At 36.4% G+C, this 15,608-nt stretch overlaps 1 protein-coding gene across 18 annotated transcripts in view; it reads right to left on the reverse strand.

Moving 5' to 3' along the window:
- Positions 1–15,608, reverse strand: part of METTL8 (methyltransferase 8, methylcytidine) — a 228,344-nt gene that overhangs the window by 176,051 nt on the left and 36,685 nt on the right. For 15 of the 18 annotated variants that reach the window (XM_049106092.1, XM_049106100.1, XM_049106096.1 and 12 more), the window contains one exon: positions 14,929–15,077. The exons of the other annotated variants lie outside the window; for them this stretch is intronic. In XM_049106092.1, coding sequence (XP_048962049.1) covers positions 14,929–15,077 — 149 coding nt within the window. The remainder of the gene's footprint in view (positions 1–14,928; positions 15,078–15,608) is intronic. 18 annotated transcript variants of the gene reach the window in all.

Genomic DNA, 15,608 nt, shown 5'->3' on the forward strand with positions numbered 1-15,608 from the left:
AATTAATAATATACTATATGTTTCCTAGATTGAATTTAAATAAAAATTTTTAAAAAATTATATCTCACTTGACCAAAAAGATTTGGCAGTAATTCGACCACTTGTCAGAAAAAAATCACCTTTAAAGTAAGAAAACATAATCCAGATTCCATATAAAATATCATCCATAATGTCCACCACACAATCAAAACTATTAGCATGTGAAGAAGTAGAAAATGTGATCCCTAATCAAGAGACAATGTATCCAGTAAGTATAGACTAAGAAAACTCAAATGTTAAAATAAGTACACAAGGACTTTAAAATAGCTTTAAAAAATGTTCAAAGATTTAAAGGAAAAGATGGACAGAATGGATCAACAGATGGGGATACCCCTGCAAAGAAATGGAAATCATTAAAACAAATTCTAAAACTAACCCACATATAATATCTGAAATGAAAAATTCACTGGGTAGGTTTAATAGCTAATGGGCACTATAGAAAGAAAAGGTCAGTGAACTTAAAAGACTTAAAGATGTAAAAATTATCCAAACTGAAAACAGAGGAAAAAAATGTAAAGAAAAAAAAAAAAGGACAAGTCTTCATAATCTATGGAATGAAAACAATTGGGTCTAAGAAACACAGAAGCTGAAGTCTCAGTAATAGAAGAGACAGAATGAATAAGAAAAAAACCTGAAGACTGACTAAAAATTTTCTAAATTTGATTAAAAAAAAAAAAAATCCAGAAAGCAAAGCAAATCCCAGGGATAATGCATACACAGAAAACTGCTAAAAAACAGAGATTTTTAAAAATCTTAAAAAGAGCTATTATAGAGAGGGGAAAAGCAATGCAAACATCAATTGACTTCTCATTAGAAACAACGGAGGCAAGAAGACAAATGAGTGACATCTTTAAAATAATGAAAGAACAAAGTCTATCAATGTAGATTCTATATGCAGTGAAAATATCTTTCAAAATTTAAAAATAAAAACATTTTCAGATAAACAAAAGTTAAGAGAATTTGTTACCAGCAGAATTGGTAATACAAGAAATTTTAAAGTTTTTTAGGCCAAAGAAAAATGGTACTAGATGGAGACTCAAATCCATAGGGTAGAATAAAGAGATCAAAAATGATAAATATCTGGTAACTTATAAAAGACAGCCTTTTAATACTTTTTCTCAATTTCTTAAAAAATTGCTAGCTATACGTAGCAGAAATAATAACAATGAATTATAGAACTTACAACATACATAGAAGTAAACTTTATGACAAAAATCTAACACACATTGAATGGATAAGTAGAATGATATTGTAATCTTCTAACATCTAATATTATGTGGTATAATATTCATTATTTATTTAAAGATTTATTTATTTATTTTTTTAGAGAGAGAGAGCACAGTGGGGAGGAACAGAGGCAGAGGGAGAGAGAGTCCCAAGCAGACTCCATGTGGAGTGGGGAGCTGACACTGAGTTTAATCCTAGGACTCTGAGATCATGACCTGAACTGAAACCAAGAGTTAGACGCTTAACTAACTGTGCCACCCAGGTACCCCTCACAATACTAATTCTAAGTAGCCTGTATCAAGTTGAGGAAGTAACATAATTATAGTAACACTGTAATCTCTAGGAGTATCATTATCAAAGTGTTAATGGTGTCACTGTTTCAGGTGGTTCATGAAGTCAAAATTATTTCTATAATAATACTGCTATTTGCCTTTTTTACCGCATTGACATTTGCACTGATAGTATAAAAACAATGGTGGTGCAACAGAGCGCAACTGCCCTAGTATGAAACAAGACAGTGGCACCAAAATGTACTAACAGTCATTGATTCTATACCACCATCCAGTGGGTGGTCAAGAATTCACCATTTTGTTTAAAAAAATCTAATTCACTTAAAGACTGTGCCTGATAAAACAGTAAAAATTATGTTATAAAATAATGACCCTTGAGTATAAATGTTTAATATTCTATGTGACAAAATGGAAGGCATGCATGAAGGACTTCTGCTGCATTCTGAAGTATGATGACTGACTTGTAGAAAAGTACCTGTATGATTGTTTGCATTGTGAATGGAATTATCTGCTTCCCCCCCCAGGGAATGCTATCTTTAATTGAAAGAGCAACTGTAGACAAACTATAGTTATTCAGACTTGGTATGCAGTATATCTTAAAAGTAAGTAAAATGAGGGGTGCCTGGGTGGCTTGGTCAGGTAAGTGTCCAACTCTTGATTTTGGCTCAGGTCATGATCTCAGAGTCACAGGATAAAGCTCTGCATCAGGTTCTGCCCTGGATGTGGAGCCTGCTTAAGATTCTTTCTCTCTCTCTCACCTTTGCCCTACCCTTTGCTCTCTCTCTCTCTCTTAAAAGAAAGTGAATGATATGAGCCTACACTTTAAGGAAAATAAGTGACAATTTTTGCTGCCAAAAATGAATTGTGTGTTTTAAAGCAAAAATTAGAATTTTGAAAAGTTGTATCTACCACCATGAGTTGATAGCTTCCCAATACTTAGAGATTTTCCTGATGGGAATAGTGGTGATATTACAAAGGTGACTTTTAAATATGTATAATGTATAATGAAATGTGTCAACATTTGAAAGATTTATATTATACAGGGAATCAAACTTCTCCAAATTATCCATGAATAATATTTTAAAATGATACAGAGGTAAAATATCCAAAGTACAAGATATATCAATGAATTATAATTGATATTTTTTTCCCAACTACTGCTTTCATGTATTTATTTATTTATTTATTTATTTATTTATTTATTTATTTATTTTTGATATGGTTTTGTATTTGTATATTGCAACTAAGAAACTATCACTGCTGAGATTTAGTGTAATATCAGGAAAAATACCTACAATTATCTTAAAATGCTACTAAAAAATTCCTCTCCTTTCCTAGCATATATCTGTATGTGGCCAAATTTTCTTTATATATTTCAACCTAAACAACATATCACAACAGATGGAATGAAGAAGCAGATATGAGAATCCAGCTTTTTCCACTAAGTAAGACATTAAAAAGACTTGCAAACATTTAAAATAATGCCACTTTTTTGGGGGGAACAAATAGATATTTTTGTTAAAATATGTAACTTATGTGACTGATTATTATTTTACAATGAACTAAATATTTTTAATGTCTCTGTTTTAATTTCTAATATGGAAAAGATCAATAGATATTAAATCAGATGAATAAAAGTACTTTCAGGGTTTTCAAAAATTTGAATGAAAAAGGGTTCTAAGACCAAAATTTGGAACTATTTTTCTAGGATAATATGTAAAAATGATGTAAAATCTTACATCATAGTTAAAAACGTAGTAGAGAAAATAAAAGAACAAATGAGACCAAAAAATTGAAAGATAACTTGATTATATTAATTTACAACACTTAGGAGGATTGAATGTTATCTCAATTTCTTTTTCCTTTTTCTTTTCTTTTTTAAAGAGAGCAAGGGAGGGACAGAGGGAGGGGAGGAGAGAGACTTGTAAGCAGGCTGCATGTCCAGCACAGAGCCCCACATAGGGCTCAATCTCATGACCCTGACATCATGACCTGAGCTGAAATCAAGAGTCAGATACTTAACTGGCTGAGCTACCTAGGCCCTTATTCTCTTTTTCTTTTTTGATATTATTTTAATAGATATAAAAAGGCATGTTACTCTTTAATTTGTACCTCTTTTACAGTTGTCTATTTCCCCAAATGTTCAATGTACTTCTTCCTAGATCAACTTTCCATGTCTACTGTCCATTTATCCATATAGCAAAAGGTTTTAATGTTTTTCTAACAATAACAAATATTCTATATGTTAACTTTGATATAGGGTAGTGAAAAATCAGTTAACTTTTGTGTTTCTCAATTTTCGTATTAGTAAAATAAGAGTTATAATTCTCAAAATGGTATATAATTAAGTACTTTGAAATTATAATTATCCTCTTTCTTCAAACCTAAAATACAATTATTTTCTGTACCATTAAGAAGGAAAAACCACTCCAATTAGATACATGATAAGATGTATCATGATTTCAGACATGCTAATCAGTGAAACAAATGTGAGCCTCAGATGAATGAAACACAGTTGTTATAGGTATATCAGCTAATAATTTAACTAATTTCGATTAATTCTTTTCTACTATTGACATTCACTTATACTTATGACTCCTGGCTGCCTACTTTTCTTTTCAGCTCTCATAAACATTTCCATGGACTATTTTCATTAGTGTATCAGTTTCTTACTTAGGAATGACTTATAAAAGATACACAAAAAGAAACAATGCCTTCTCACTTCTGCATACATTGGAATAGAGATCACAGCAGCTGGAAGAAACCAATACCCACTTCCCTCATTTTTATTTTATTTTATTTTATTTTATTTTTTTATTTATTTATGATAGTCACAGAGAGAGAGAGAGAGAGAGAGAGAGAGAGGCAGAGACACAGACAGAGGGAGAAGCAGGCTCCATGCACTGGGAGCCTGATGTGGGATTTGATCCCGGGTCTCCAGGATCGCGCCCTGGGCCAAAGGCAGGCGCCAAACCGCTGCGCCACCCAGGGATCCCCCCACTTCCCTCATTAAACATTTATTGAGAACCTATACCTTTCAGGCACTGAGCTGTGAACTGGAGACATAAAGATGAAGAGATTTTGGCAAAACTCAAAATTGTTAATGAGAAGAGAAGTTGTAATCAGTTATTAAAGAATAAAGAATTTATCAGGTACATAGCAAGATGGGAATGGGTACATAGAAGGCATTCTTTTAAAAATTCAAACAATACTAATGCATATAAAATATAAAGTTTAGTCTCTCATTCTCATGCCCATTTCTGAGATAAATACTTATAGGCATGATGTAAACATTTCCAGGCTTTTCTCTATATGCATATAAAAACAAAGATTTGTATACACATGTAGCACATGTACAAGAGTTCCTTAATAAAAATGAGACATACTATTTTTCTGCAACTTGCTCCTTTTGTTTAATGACATATCCTAGCCATCTCTTGATATCAATATACATGGATCTCTCTTATTTTTATTAACTGGTACATTATTTTCCAATGTATGGATATAACCATATTTTTCATTATTTTATTGAGGTATAAATGACACACAGTAAACTGCACATATTTAAAGTGCACAATCTGTTAAGTTCTGACATATGGAAACACTCATGAAACTATCACTACAATCAAGATAATGAATATATCCCATCATACTCAAAAGTTTCCATGTGTGGCTTTATAATTTCTCCTTTCCAGGCTTTCCTTTCTTTCTTTTCTTAAAAAAGATTTTACTTATTTACTTCACAAAGAAAGAGAAAGCATGCATGTGCACAAGCAGGGGGAGCAGTAGGAAGAGGGAGAGGGAGAAGCAGGCTTCCCAATGAGCAGAGAGCCTGACACAACATGGGGCTTGATTCCAGGCCCCTAGGATCATGACCTGAACCAAAGGCAGACACTTAACCAACTGAGCCACCCAGGCATTTCTGGTCCTCCCTTTCCTTCCTTTTTTTCTTTTCTTTTCTTTTTTTTTTTTTAAGATTTTATTTATTAACGAGAGACATAGAGAGTGAGGGAGAGAGGCGCAGAGACACAGGCAGAGGGAGAACAGGCTCCATGCAGGGAGCCTGATGTGGGACTCGATCCTGGGTCTCCAGGAGCAGGCCCTGGGCTGAAGGCGGTGCTAAACCACCGAGCCACCCAGGCTGCCCCTTTCTTATCACCATTCTCCAACTCCCCTGACATCCACTGGTCAGCATGCTTTCTGTTTCTATATATTAGTTTACATTTTCTACTATAGTACTAAGAGCATAATATATACTCTTTATTTTTAGTTTTACTCAGCATAATTATTGTTTTTTTTTTTAAAGATTGATTGATTGATTGATTTATGATAGAGAGAGGCAGAGACACAGGTAGAGGGAGAAGCAGGCTCCATGCAGGGAGCCTGACGTGGGACTCGATCCTGGGTCTCCAGGATCACACCCTGGGCTGAAGGCAGCACTAAACCGCTGAGCCACCAGGGCTGCCCTATGTTTAATTTTTTAAGAAACTACTAAGCTATTTTCCAAAATGGTTATACCATTTTATATTCCCACCAGTAGTGTACAAAACTTCCAGTTCATCTACATCCTCTCCAACACTCAGTACAGTATTTTGAATTTCAGCTATTATGATGTTTGTAGTAGTAGTTCATTGTGACTTTAATTTGTACTTCCCTAATGACTAATGATGGTTGATCATCTTTTCATGTGCTTATTATCCATGTATCCTCTTTGGCGAAGTGTCTGTTCAAATATTTTGCCTATTTTGTTGGGTTATTTGTTTATTGAATTTTGAGAACTTTTTATATATTTTCATTATGAATCCTTGTTTACTAAATTTGTGAGCTTTTTATATATTCTCATGAGTCTTATATTAACAATAAAAATGAGCAAATTATTGATACATGCAACAATACAGATAAATCTTAAAATAATCTTAGTGAAAGAGGCCTGACAAAAAAGAGCATACATATTGTGATTCCCTTTCTTTACACAAAATATTAGAAAATGCAACTAATCTATAATGCATGCGATATTCTTTATCCTTCCTTCTTTCTTTCCATTTCTATTTTTCTACAGATAAATTTCCTTGACATCCAACCTCACTTAGAGATCCATTTATCTTTCTCTGTAAACTCCAGTTTGAAGTCTTAGTATTATATATTTTCTCCACTTTCCTATATTTTTTGAAAGATTTTATTTATTTATTTGCGAGAGAGCATGTGCTCGACAGAGAAAGCATGAGTAGAGGGAAAGGCAGAGGGACAAGCAGACTCCCCACTGGGTGGGTGCCCCATGCAGGCCTATCCCAGGACCCTGAGATCATGACCTGAGCTGAAGTCAGATGCTTAACTGACTAAGCCACACGGGCACTCTTCCACTTTCCCATATTCTGAGGTAACAGAGGTGGGAAAGAAAGGGGAGACTCTACTGGGTAGTGGACAGCCTTTATGAAGGTGTGAATCTGCTTTCTCTTTTCTTTCCTTCCTCCTTCCCTCCCTTTCTCTCTTTGAGATTCATTAAGTCCTATATTAATCTAATTCACTTATCTAATTAAGATGTGTCCTATTCCTAAGGAGGTTTCTCTTGGGCTTGGGATAGTGCTCTCAATTCAGTATGGAACCCTGGAAAATAGTGAACCTCAGGATTTCTCTTGCTCTGCTGAGACCTTAAATTCTGTGACCATAGGCAAAGCCATTTATTTTCAAGGGTTCTTTTTCAACCTTTGCCAGGGCTACTAATGAGTATGAGTAATGATCTGTCTGCTGACCTTCTTTTCGTGGTACTACTTCTGAGAGATGAAGGTGAGGTTAGGAGCCACTCTGAGCCACATGAATCTATAGTTTCTTTCCTTGACCACTAATTCTCCATGTTTATGGACTTTTGTGGTTGCTATTGGTATAGTTCTTGCTAGCTTTTATTACTTGTTATTCATTTTGTTGGAGGAGGAACACTTTTTTTCAGATTCATCCCATCTTCTTTATCTGGAGAATTCAGGCTTCTTAGTGAAATGGGCTGGAGTTCCTTTAGAGCAGTAATCATTTCCTCTCTTAAGTCCTCCACAGAACTTAACCTAGTGATGGGTACATGTCAATATACAAAAAAGGGCTGGAGATAAAAGATATCACTTCATGTTCTATAATGGTCAACTCTAAGTATTCTGAATAACAGAGCCTGATTAGCGTTCCTAAAATACTTCTCTTGTCACACCATTCACCTGCTTTCTTTCCTTTTTTTAAAATATTTTATTTATTTATTCATGAGAGACACAGATATATAGAGAGAGGCAGAGACACAGACAAAGGAGAAGCAGGCTCCATGCAGGAAGCCTGATGTGGGACTCGATCCCGGGTCCTCAGGATCATGCCCTGGGCCAAACGCAGGCACCAAACCACTGAGCTACCCAGGGATCCCCTCACCTGCATTCAAAATGTGAAACTTCCCTTTTCAATTGGGCTGGTCCATTTGCTTACTTTGGAATACATTTCATGTATTCTCAAATGCTCATGCTACCTCTTGTCTAGAACAAATAGTCTTCACTATTCAAATCCTCCTCATCCTTCATCCTTTTTTGGGGGGGTGGGGGTGGGAGAGATGAGACAGTTTGAGAAATAAGCTTTGGACAGCTTCCTAATCAGAATGGAGCTTAAGGGTCCACTCTTTGGGAGAAAGGCCATTATGGAGGATAAGGCCACCAAGTAAGGAGGGAACAGCATGGGAGCTGGTACCAGGAGTGCCTGTGCTCAGCAGGTACTGGCAGAGCCTGGAGTGATGAATGGAGCATCCACCTTAAATCCTACCTACTCCATGAAATTTTACTAACTTTTCTTACATCCTCATCTTAGGAATCCTTCCTATTCTGAAGCTCATTCCTGTGGTCCTCACCTCCTTCACTGTATGACCTCACATACTCTATACTACTTATTTATTCATTGATACATCATTCATTGATATATCTCAATTCTCCAAATAATAATAGCAAGAACACTTATTTCAGTGAACACTTACTAAGAGTTCTAAACATTTATTGCCTTTACTACTCACAATACACATGAAGGAACTTGCTCAAGTTCACATAGCTGGGAAGAGGTAGAGTCAGGATTTACATTCAGATTATTTGGATTCTGATGCCTATACTTACCCATTATATTAACTCTCAGTCTAATAGTAAACTTCTAATGGATATGAATTGGATCTTATATTGATTCACTTATACAAACACACATATTGGGTGTGTTTATATAGGGAATATAGCTATGAAACAGATATAAACTAAGAAGACTAATGCATCACACAATCTAATAATGACAATAAAACAGATACATAAGTAATTTAAGTACATGTTAGAAAATGATAATAATATGACAGCTAATTCTTCTGTGTTATTTACTATGTGCACACATTTTACATTGTATATATTAATTTAATCCTTACAATAGCCTTTTGAGGTAGATAGTACTATTATTATTCCATTTTTAAAATGTAGAAACCAAGGCACAGAGTAACTTTCCAAGTTTAGGCCACTAGTCAGTCTGTGCTCTCAATATCTAGATGACCTCTCATGACAAATGTTATAATGGAGACAAAGAAAATACTTACCAACTGTATTAAAGAACTATATGAAACAGAGTAAGAGGAACCAAATAATACATATATAAGGAAAATTCAGACCATATAATAAGAAAGATATCTTGATAACTAAACTCTGTTAGAATTCGGTAAACAGTCTAGTATTTAAATGGGTTATATAGGGCAGCTCAGGTTGCTCAGCGGTTTAGCATCGCCTTCAGCCCAGGGTGTGATCCTGGAGATCTGGGATCGAGTCCCGCGTCAGGCTCCCTGCATGGAGCCTGCTTCTCCCTCTGCCTCTCTCATGAATAAATAAATAAATAAATAAAATCTTTAAAAAAAATGGGTTATATAATAGGAAGTCATGTTGTAGCATATAGGTCCTATCTTGGATCTACAGAGAATGGTTTAGCTCAGTATTTTTAAACTAAAGTTCATGATCCTTTTAGTGAGTCATGAAATCAACTTCATTAATCTAACCAACACTTAAAATGAGAAAGAAACAAATGGAGTAGAATAGAACAAATGGAAACTACTAATGAATGTCTCACATGGTAAAACCACACAAGAAACTTTTGTTCCTGTTTCATATATATATGCATATATGTACATGTACTGGTCCATAACGTAAACTGTACTTCTTACTGTGGATCATACTAAAAAGCTTGAAAACCACTGGCCTAGGTGATTTAGTCACAGAGATATATACATGTGCTTATTGCTTCCTTATAAATTTCAGGGATCTCCTGAAAAATCCCTACACACTTAAACTAGGAATGATATGAAATAAGGAACAAGGGCAGCCCTGGTGGCTCAGTGTTTAACACCTGCCTTTGCCCCAGGGTGTGATCCTGGAGACCCAGGGTCGAGTCCTGCGTTGGGTTCCCTTCACGGAGCCTGTTTCTCCCTCTGCCTCCCTCTCTCTGTGTCTCTTGTGAATAGATAAATAAAATCTTAAAAAGAAAAAAAAAAAAAAAAAGAAATAAGGAACGATTTTTCCAAGTAACTGTAGTTGCTCAATATAGACAGATCTCTGGGCCATGTCTCAAAAGCACTGTGAACATAGTTTCATGTCAGTGCCCCCCCAAATGAAAAATTGTGCTAAGTATAGTTAAAAGTCTTTAAGCAGAATGTAAAATGTTTCCGTCACTGTGGAAAACAGCTTAGCAGTCCCTCAGAAGGTTAACACAGTATTATCATATGATCCTGAAATTCCATTCCAAGGAATGAACTGAAAACAAAGACTTAAAAAAGTACATGTACATGCATGTTCACAGCAGCTCTACTTACAAGAGCCAAAAGGTGGATACAGCCCAAATGTCTGGCAGTGGATGAATGGATAAACCAGTTATGGTATATACATATATACATATATGCCATAACTGGTATATACATATGATGGGATATTATTCAGTCATAAATAGAAATGAAGTACTGACACATGCTACAATATGGATGAACCTCTAAGACATTAAGCTAAGTGAAATAGCCAGACACAAAAGGTCACATATTGTATGATCCCTTTTATATCAAATATCCAGAAGAGGTGAATCCATGGAGCTAGAACACCAACTAGTGATTGCCAGGGGCTGGGGAACTGTAGCATGAAGATAAACTGCTTAATGCGTAGGGGACTTTACTTGGGGATTGATGGAAAGATTTTGGAATGAGATATAGGTACTAGTTGCACAAAATCATGAATGTAACTAATGCCACTGAAATGTTCACTTTAAAATAGTTACTTTTATGTTATGTGAAATTCACTAAATTATTTTAATTTTAATTTTTTTAAAGACTTTATTTATTCATGAGAGACAGAGAGAGAGAGAGAAAGAGAGAGAGAGGCAGAGAGAGGCAGAGACACAGGCAGAAGGAGAAACAGGCTCCATGCAGGGAGCCCAACATGGGACTCAACCCCAGGTCTCCAGGATCACACCCTGGGCTGAAGGCAGCACTAAACCGCTGAGCCACCTGGGCTGCCCAACTAAATTATTTTTTAGAAAGACTAGGGCGATGTAAATACCACTCACACAAATATACAGAATCTGGAGGGTAATTCTTTCTCAGGATATTAGAAACTGAATAAAAACAGGTAACTTTTTTCCTCAAAAAAATATTTTAAAAAGAGGGTCATATATAAATAGTACTAACTACACTAGAAGCTAAATGGAAAAATAAATTGTAGACAATTCTACATCTCTGAGAGAAAATTGACAGGTATAATAGTTTTCTAGAAACACCTTTTATTTATTTATTTATTAAAGATTTTATTTATTTATTCATGAGAGACAGAGAGAGAGAGAGAGAGAGAGAGAGAGAGAGAGAGAGACATGGGCAGAGGGAGAAGCAGGTTCCATGCAGGGAGCCTGATGTGGGACTTGATCCCAGGTCTCCATGATCACACCCTGGGCCAAAGGCAGGTAGGTGCTAAACAGCTGAGCCACCAGGGAGCCCCTAGAAACACCTTTTATTTATGTATTTATGTATTTATTTAAATATTTTTTTATTTATTCATGAGAGACAGACACACAGAGAGAGAGAGAGGCAGAGACACAGGCAGAGGGAGAAGCAGGCTCCATGCAGGGAGCCTGACGAGGGACTCGATCCCGGGTCTCCAGGATCAGGCCCTGGGCTGAAGGCAGGCGCTAAACCGCTGAGCCACCCGGGCTGCCCCTAGAAACACCTTTTAAAAGTCAAAATTCAGCAAGAGAAGAAACACTATTCTTAAATACAAGGGACAAAATAAGGAAGTCAGAACTTTTGAACAGAACTTGGACTTGAAGGCAGGGGAAAGTCACCCAGTCTTCTGGTTTTCAGTTTAATTTGTAAATTAAACATCCCCCCCCCAAAAAAAAAACAACAAAGCAACAAAACAACAGGTACATGAGGAGATGATAGGAAGCAAATACTTTCCTCTTCATTTGGAGAAAATGATTTTTATTATTATGAATCTGCTTTTGGAGAGAGTTCACTATAAGTATCCTGGCACAGGCTGTATAACCTTTAAGAGGAATAGGTAAGGCTGTGGAGGAGGACTTTGATTTGATTCAAACTTTGATTGTTTCAAACTTTGATCAAAAGAACCCTAAATATCCATGAGGCTGCTACAGTGAGGGGCATTGGTTGGGGGTGGGGAGGATGGGAGGTGGAGCTGTTGATGCCCCCAGGCCTCTATACCTACACTTCATTAAGACCAGGTTTTTTTTGTTTTTTTTTTTTTTAATTTTTTTTTTTTATTTATTTATGATAGTCACACACACAGAGAGAGAGGCAGAGACACAGGCAGAGGGAGAAGCAGGCTCCATGCACCAGGAGCCCGACGTGGGACTTGATTCCGGGTCTCCAGGATCTGCCCTGGGCCAAAGGCAGGCGCCAAACCGCTGCGCCACCCAGGGATCCCAAGACCAGGTTTGTTTTTACCTTTTAAATATTGGGATTCCATGTTAGGACTTCACTTGGGAAAAAATTTTGCTGCTAAAGAAGAAGTCTGAAAACCACTGAACTAGATCAAAGATTCCTAAACCTGGCTGCTCAACAGAATTACTAAAAGAGCTTTTTCAAATTACAAATTCCTGGGCCATACCTCTAGACCTAGTGAAATAATAACTCCCCAAGGGATTCTTCTGCCGCAGCCCAAAGTGAGCCCACAGTGCCTTCGGGGCATTGACCCAGAGGACCCTTGCTTTCCTGAGAGCCTAGACAAAATAGAAAGTAAATGGGTAGGCAGGAACCTTGAACAAAAGAGCTGGTGGTAGCAGCCAGAAAAAGAACAGACAGCTAACTCACTAGACTCTAATGAAGAATTAAAAAATGGTAAATGAAGAGCTTGCCTAGGACCAGAAGTTCCTGTGGAGGTTTAATTGCCTGGCAATGATCTCACAGCCTACTCCTAACTGTCCATATTGATGATGGCAGGCAAAGTGGTCTAAATCAGCAACAGTCTGAGAAAGTATAATGTCACCCATAGATGTAATTTAAAATTTTCTAGTAGCCATGTTTAAAAAAGCTAAATTAAATTTTAATAATATATTTTAATTCAATATATCCAAAATAATATCAACATGCAGTTCAGTATAAAAATTGCTGATATATGTTACCTTTCCTTTTTTGTACTTTTTTTTTCTTCAGCTAAGACAGAAGAGATGATTTATTGTACATGTGTTACATTCAGCCACAAATGAAAACAGATTTATTCCTGAAAGTCACAGGTCCAGGGCAAAAGACCAAAAGGGACTGTTCTGGTAAAAGCAAGGTGGGTATCTCAAAGGTGGTCCCTGAGATCAGATGGTGATGGATGTTCTAGAACATAGGTATGCAATCCAACAATTTGTACCAGCATCCCTGGCCTCTGGCTTTCCTTATTTCTGCTCCTGTGGCTCCCATGGGTACACAAGCTAGTGGTTTACTTGGACCTTTGCCTCATCTTTCTTCTTTTACATTTCAGCCTGCATGTTTGCTTCTTCCTCTACTTGGCTCTCATGGTACAGAGGTTTCCAAGAAGGTGGTGATAAGGTTGAGAGTGCCTGTACTAAGTCTTCAAAATGTTATAGCACATTTCAATTCAGACTAATCAGGTTTCAAGTGCTCAATAACCACATCTGGCTAGTGGCCACATATTGTATAATATGGAATGAATTAATCAGTTTCCATTAGTCACTTAGGATCAAAACTTCATACCCAAATGCTTCCTTTTCCTTTATTCTACAAAAGCATCAAGATCTATTTATTTTTCTTTCAAAATCTCTCTCTCGGCACTTTCCTGCTTCTAGTTCTACCTGCTGATCTGTCTAGTTGGTATACTGTTAACCCAATACATGCACAGTACTTAATAGCCCATGTATAATGTTATTTCTCTTCAGTGGCTCTGTAATGCCTTCCACTTCAGCTGTGAATTCAAGAATTCACACAACCTTGCCCCCACCCCCACAACTGGCCTATATCATTCCAACTTTATCATTTACAAATCTCCTCAAAGAGTCTTTATTTCAAGTAAACTATCCTGTTCATAGCCTTTTGCATACGCCTTACACTTCTGTTTTATGACTTTCTACCCACCAAGAATGCCCTTAACTCCAGCTTTGACTCTCCAAGTCATTACTTCACAAATATTTATGTGTCAGGCACTGTACCATGTACTGGAGACAGAATTTCTCCATTTAAAGAATTTTTCCTTCATATATCAGTTATATGTCAATAAAGCTGAAATTGAAAAAAGAAAAAAAAAAAAACCTTCCGGTGCCAAAACACAAGTGGTTTTGCACTGTTGAGTTGCTCTTACAAGATATATAGAATATATGCCTTTTAAGAACACATTGGGCCCTTACAGCTTGCTGCCATGTATTGTTAATCATCATTTTTTCCCCTGTAAATAGCTATCTTTCCAAATAGAAGATGGATTTCCTGAAAGCACAGACTAGGGTCACACGAGTATGTTTTTCTTGGTCTTAGTAAGCAGTGGATACTGAATACACATTTGCTGATGGACAAGTACTTGTAAAAAGTGGAAGGGTCTGCAGGGCAGGAGGAAGGATCTACCTAAAAAGAGCCTCCCTTCCCACAATATGCTGGCAAGTCAGGACCAGAGGTGAGCAGGGATGGTCTGCAAGAACCCCAAAGCTGAGGAAAGCACCTGGGAAATGTCATTTTTCCAATTCTATTTGCAAAGAAATTCAGAATTAGCAATACTAGGATCAGTTGCCCTGCCTTTTGGATCTCAGTAATACTGATCAACTTTAAAAGTCCTTTCTTGGCACAAAATGAAAATAATACCACTGTTAATGTTTGTCATACATTTATAACATCAGATGTCAAAAGATAACTCACCACATGTTGTGTTCAAAAACTTTGGCTGGGTCAGTTAAAATCCTTGACCCCAGAGGGACTACTGGGTGATTACCACTTTGGTATCTATGTGGCACCTTTCTTAGACAGGAAACAGAATTTCTCCAAATCACATTCATCCTAAACAGTACCTGGAAAGTTACAAGTGATTAATTAATCAGTATGGATTACACAGTGTATTATTTATCTAATAGCCAAAAACTGGTCCAAAAGGTTTGCAAATTCTGCAAATGTCCTGAGAAAAGACATGAAAACCAAACATTTTTAAATAAAAGGTAAGCATGATAGCTTCTGTCCTGAAGTATTTTCAGGCTAAGAGAAGGAAAATGAATATTTAGAGTGTATACCACTGGCTGACATTCTTCATAAGTCATAGCCTTGACCAACTTTGCTTTGTTTGGTATTTGTTCATTTAATTTCTAGCACACAGCCAAAGTATGTCAGCCCAGAATCTGAATTTTGTGTATTAAAAGGCTTTTTAAAAGTGATTTTATTATTTTGATTTGGGAATTTTAAGTGAACATATTTCTTGGGAATATTTCATGACCACTCAACCAAAAGCCCAAGTACAGTAGTAGCAGAATAAGAAAACACACCTATTAAATCTCCTTCTCTAGGCTAAGCTGAAAAATATGAAATTTAGTCAAATAATAAGTAAATGC

This window comes from Canis lupus, chromosome 36 (genome assembly GCF_003254725.2).
Source record: "Canis lupus dingo isolate Sandy chromosome 36, ASM325472v2, whole genome shotgun sequence".
In the NCBI taxonomy this organism is placed as follows: domain Eukaryota; kingdom Metazoa; phylum Chordata; class Mammalia; order Carnivora; family Canidae; genus Canis; species Canis lupus.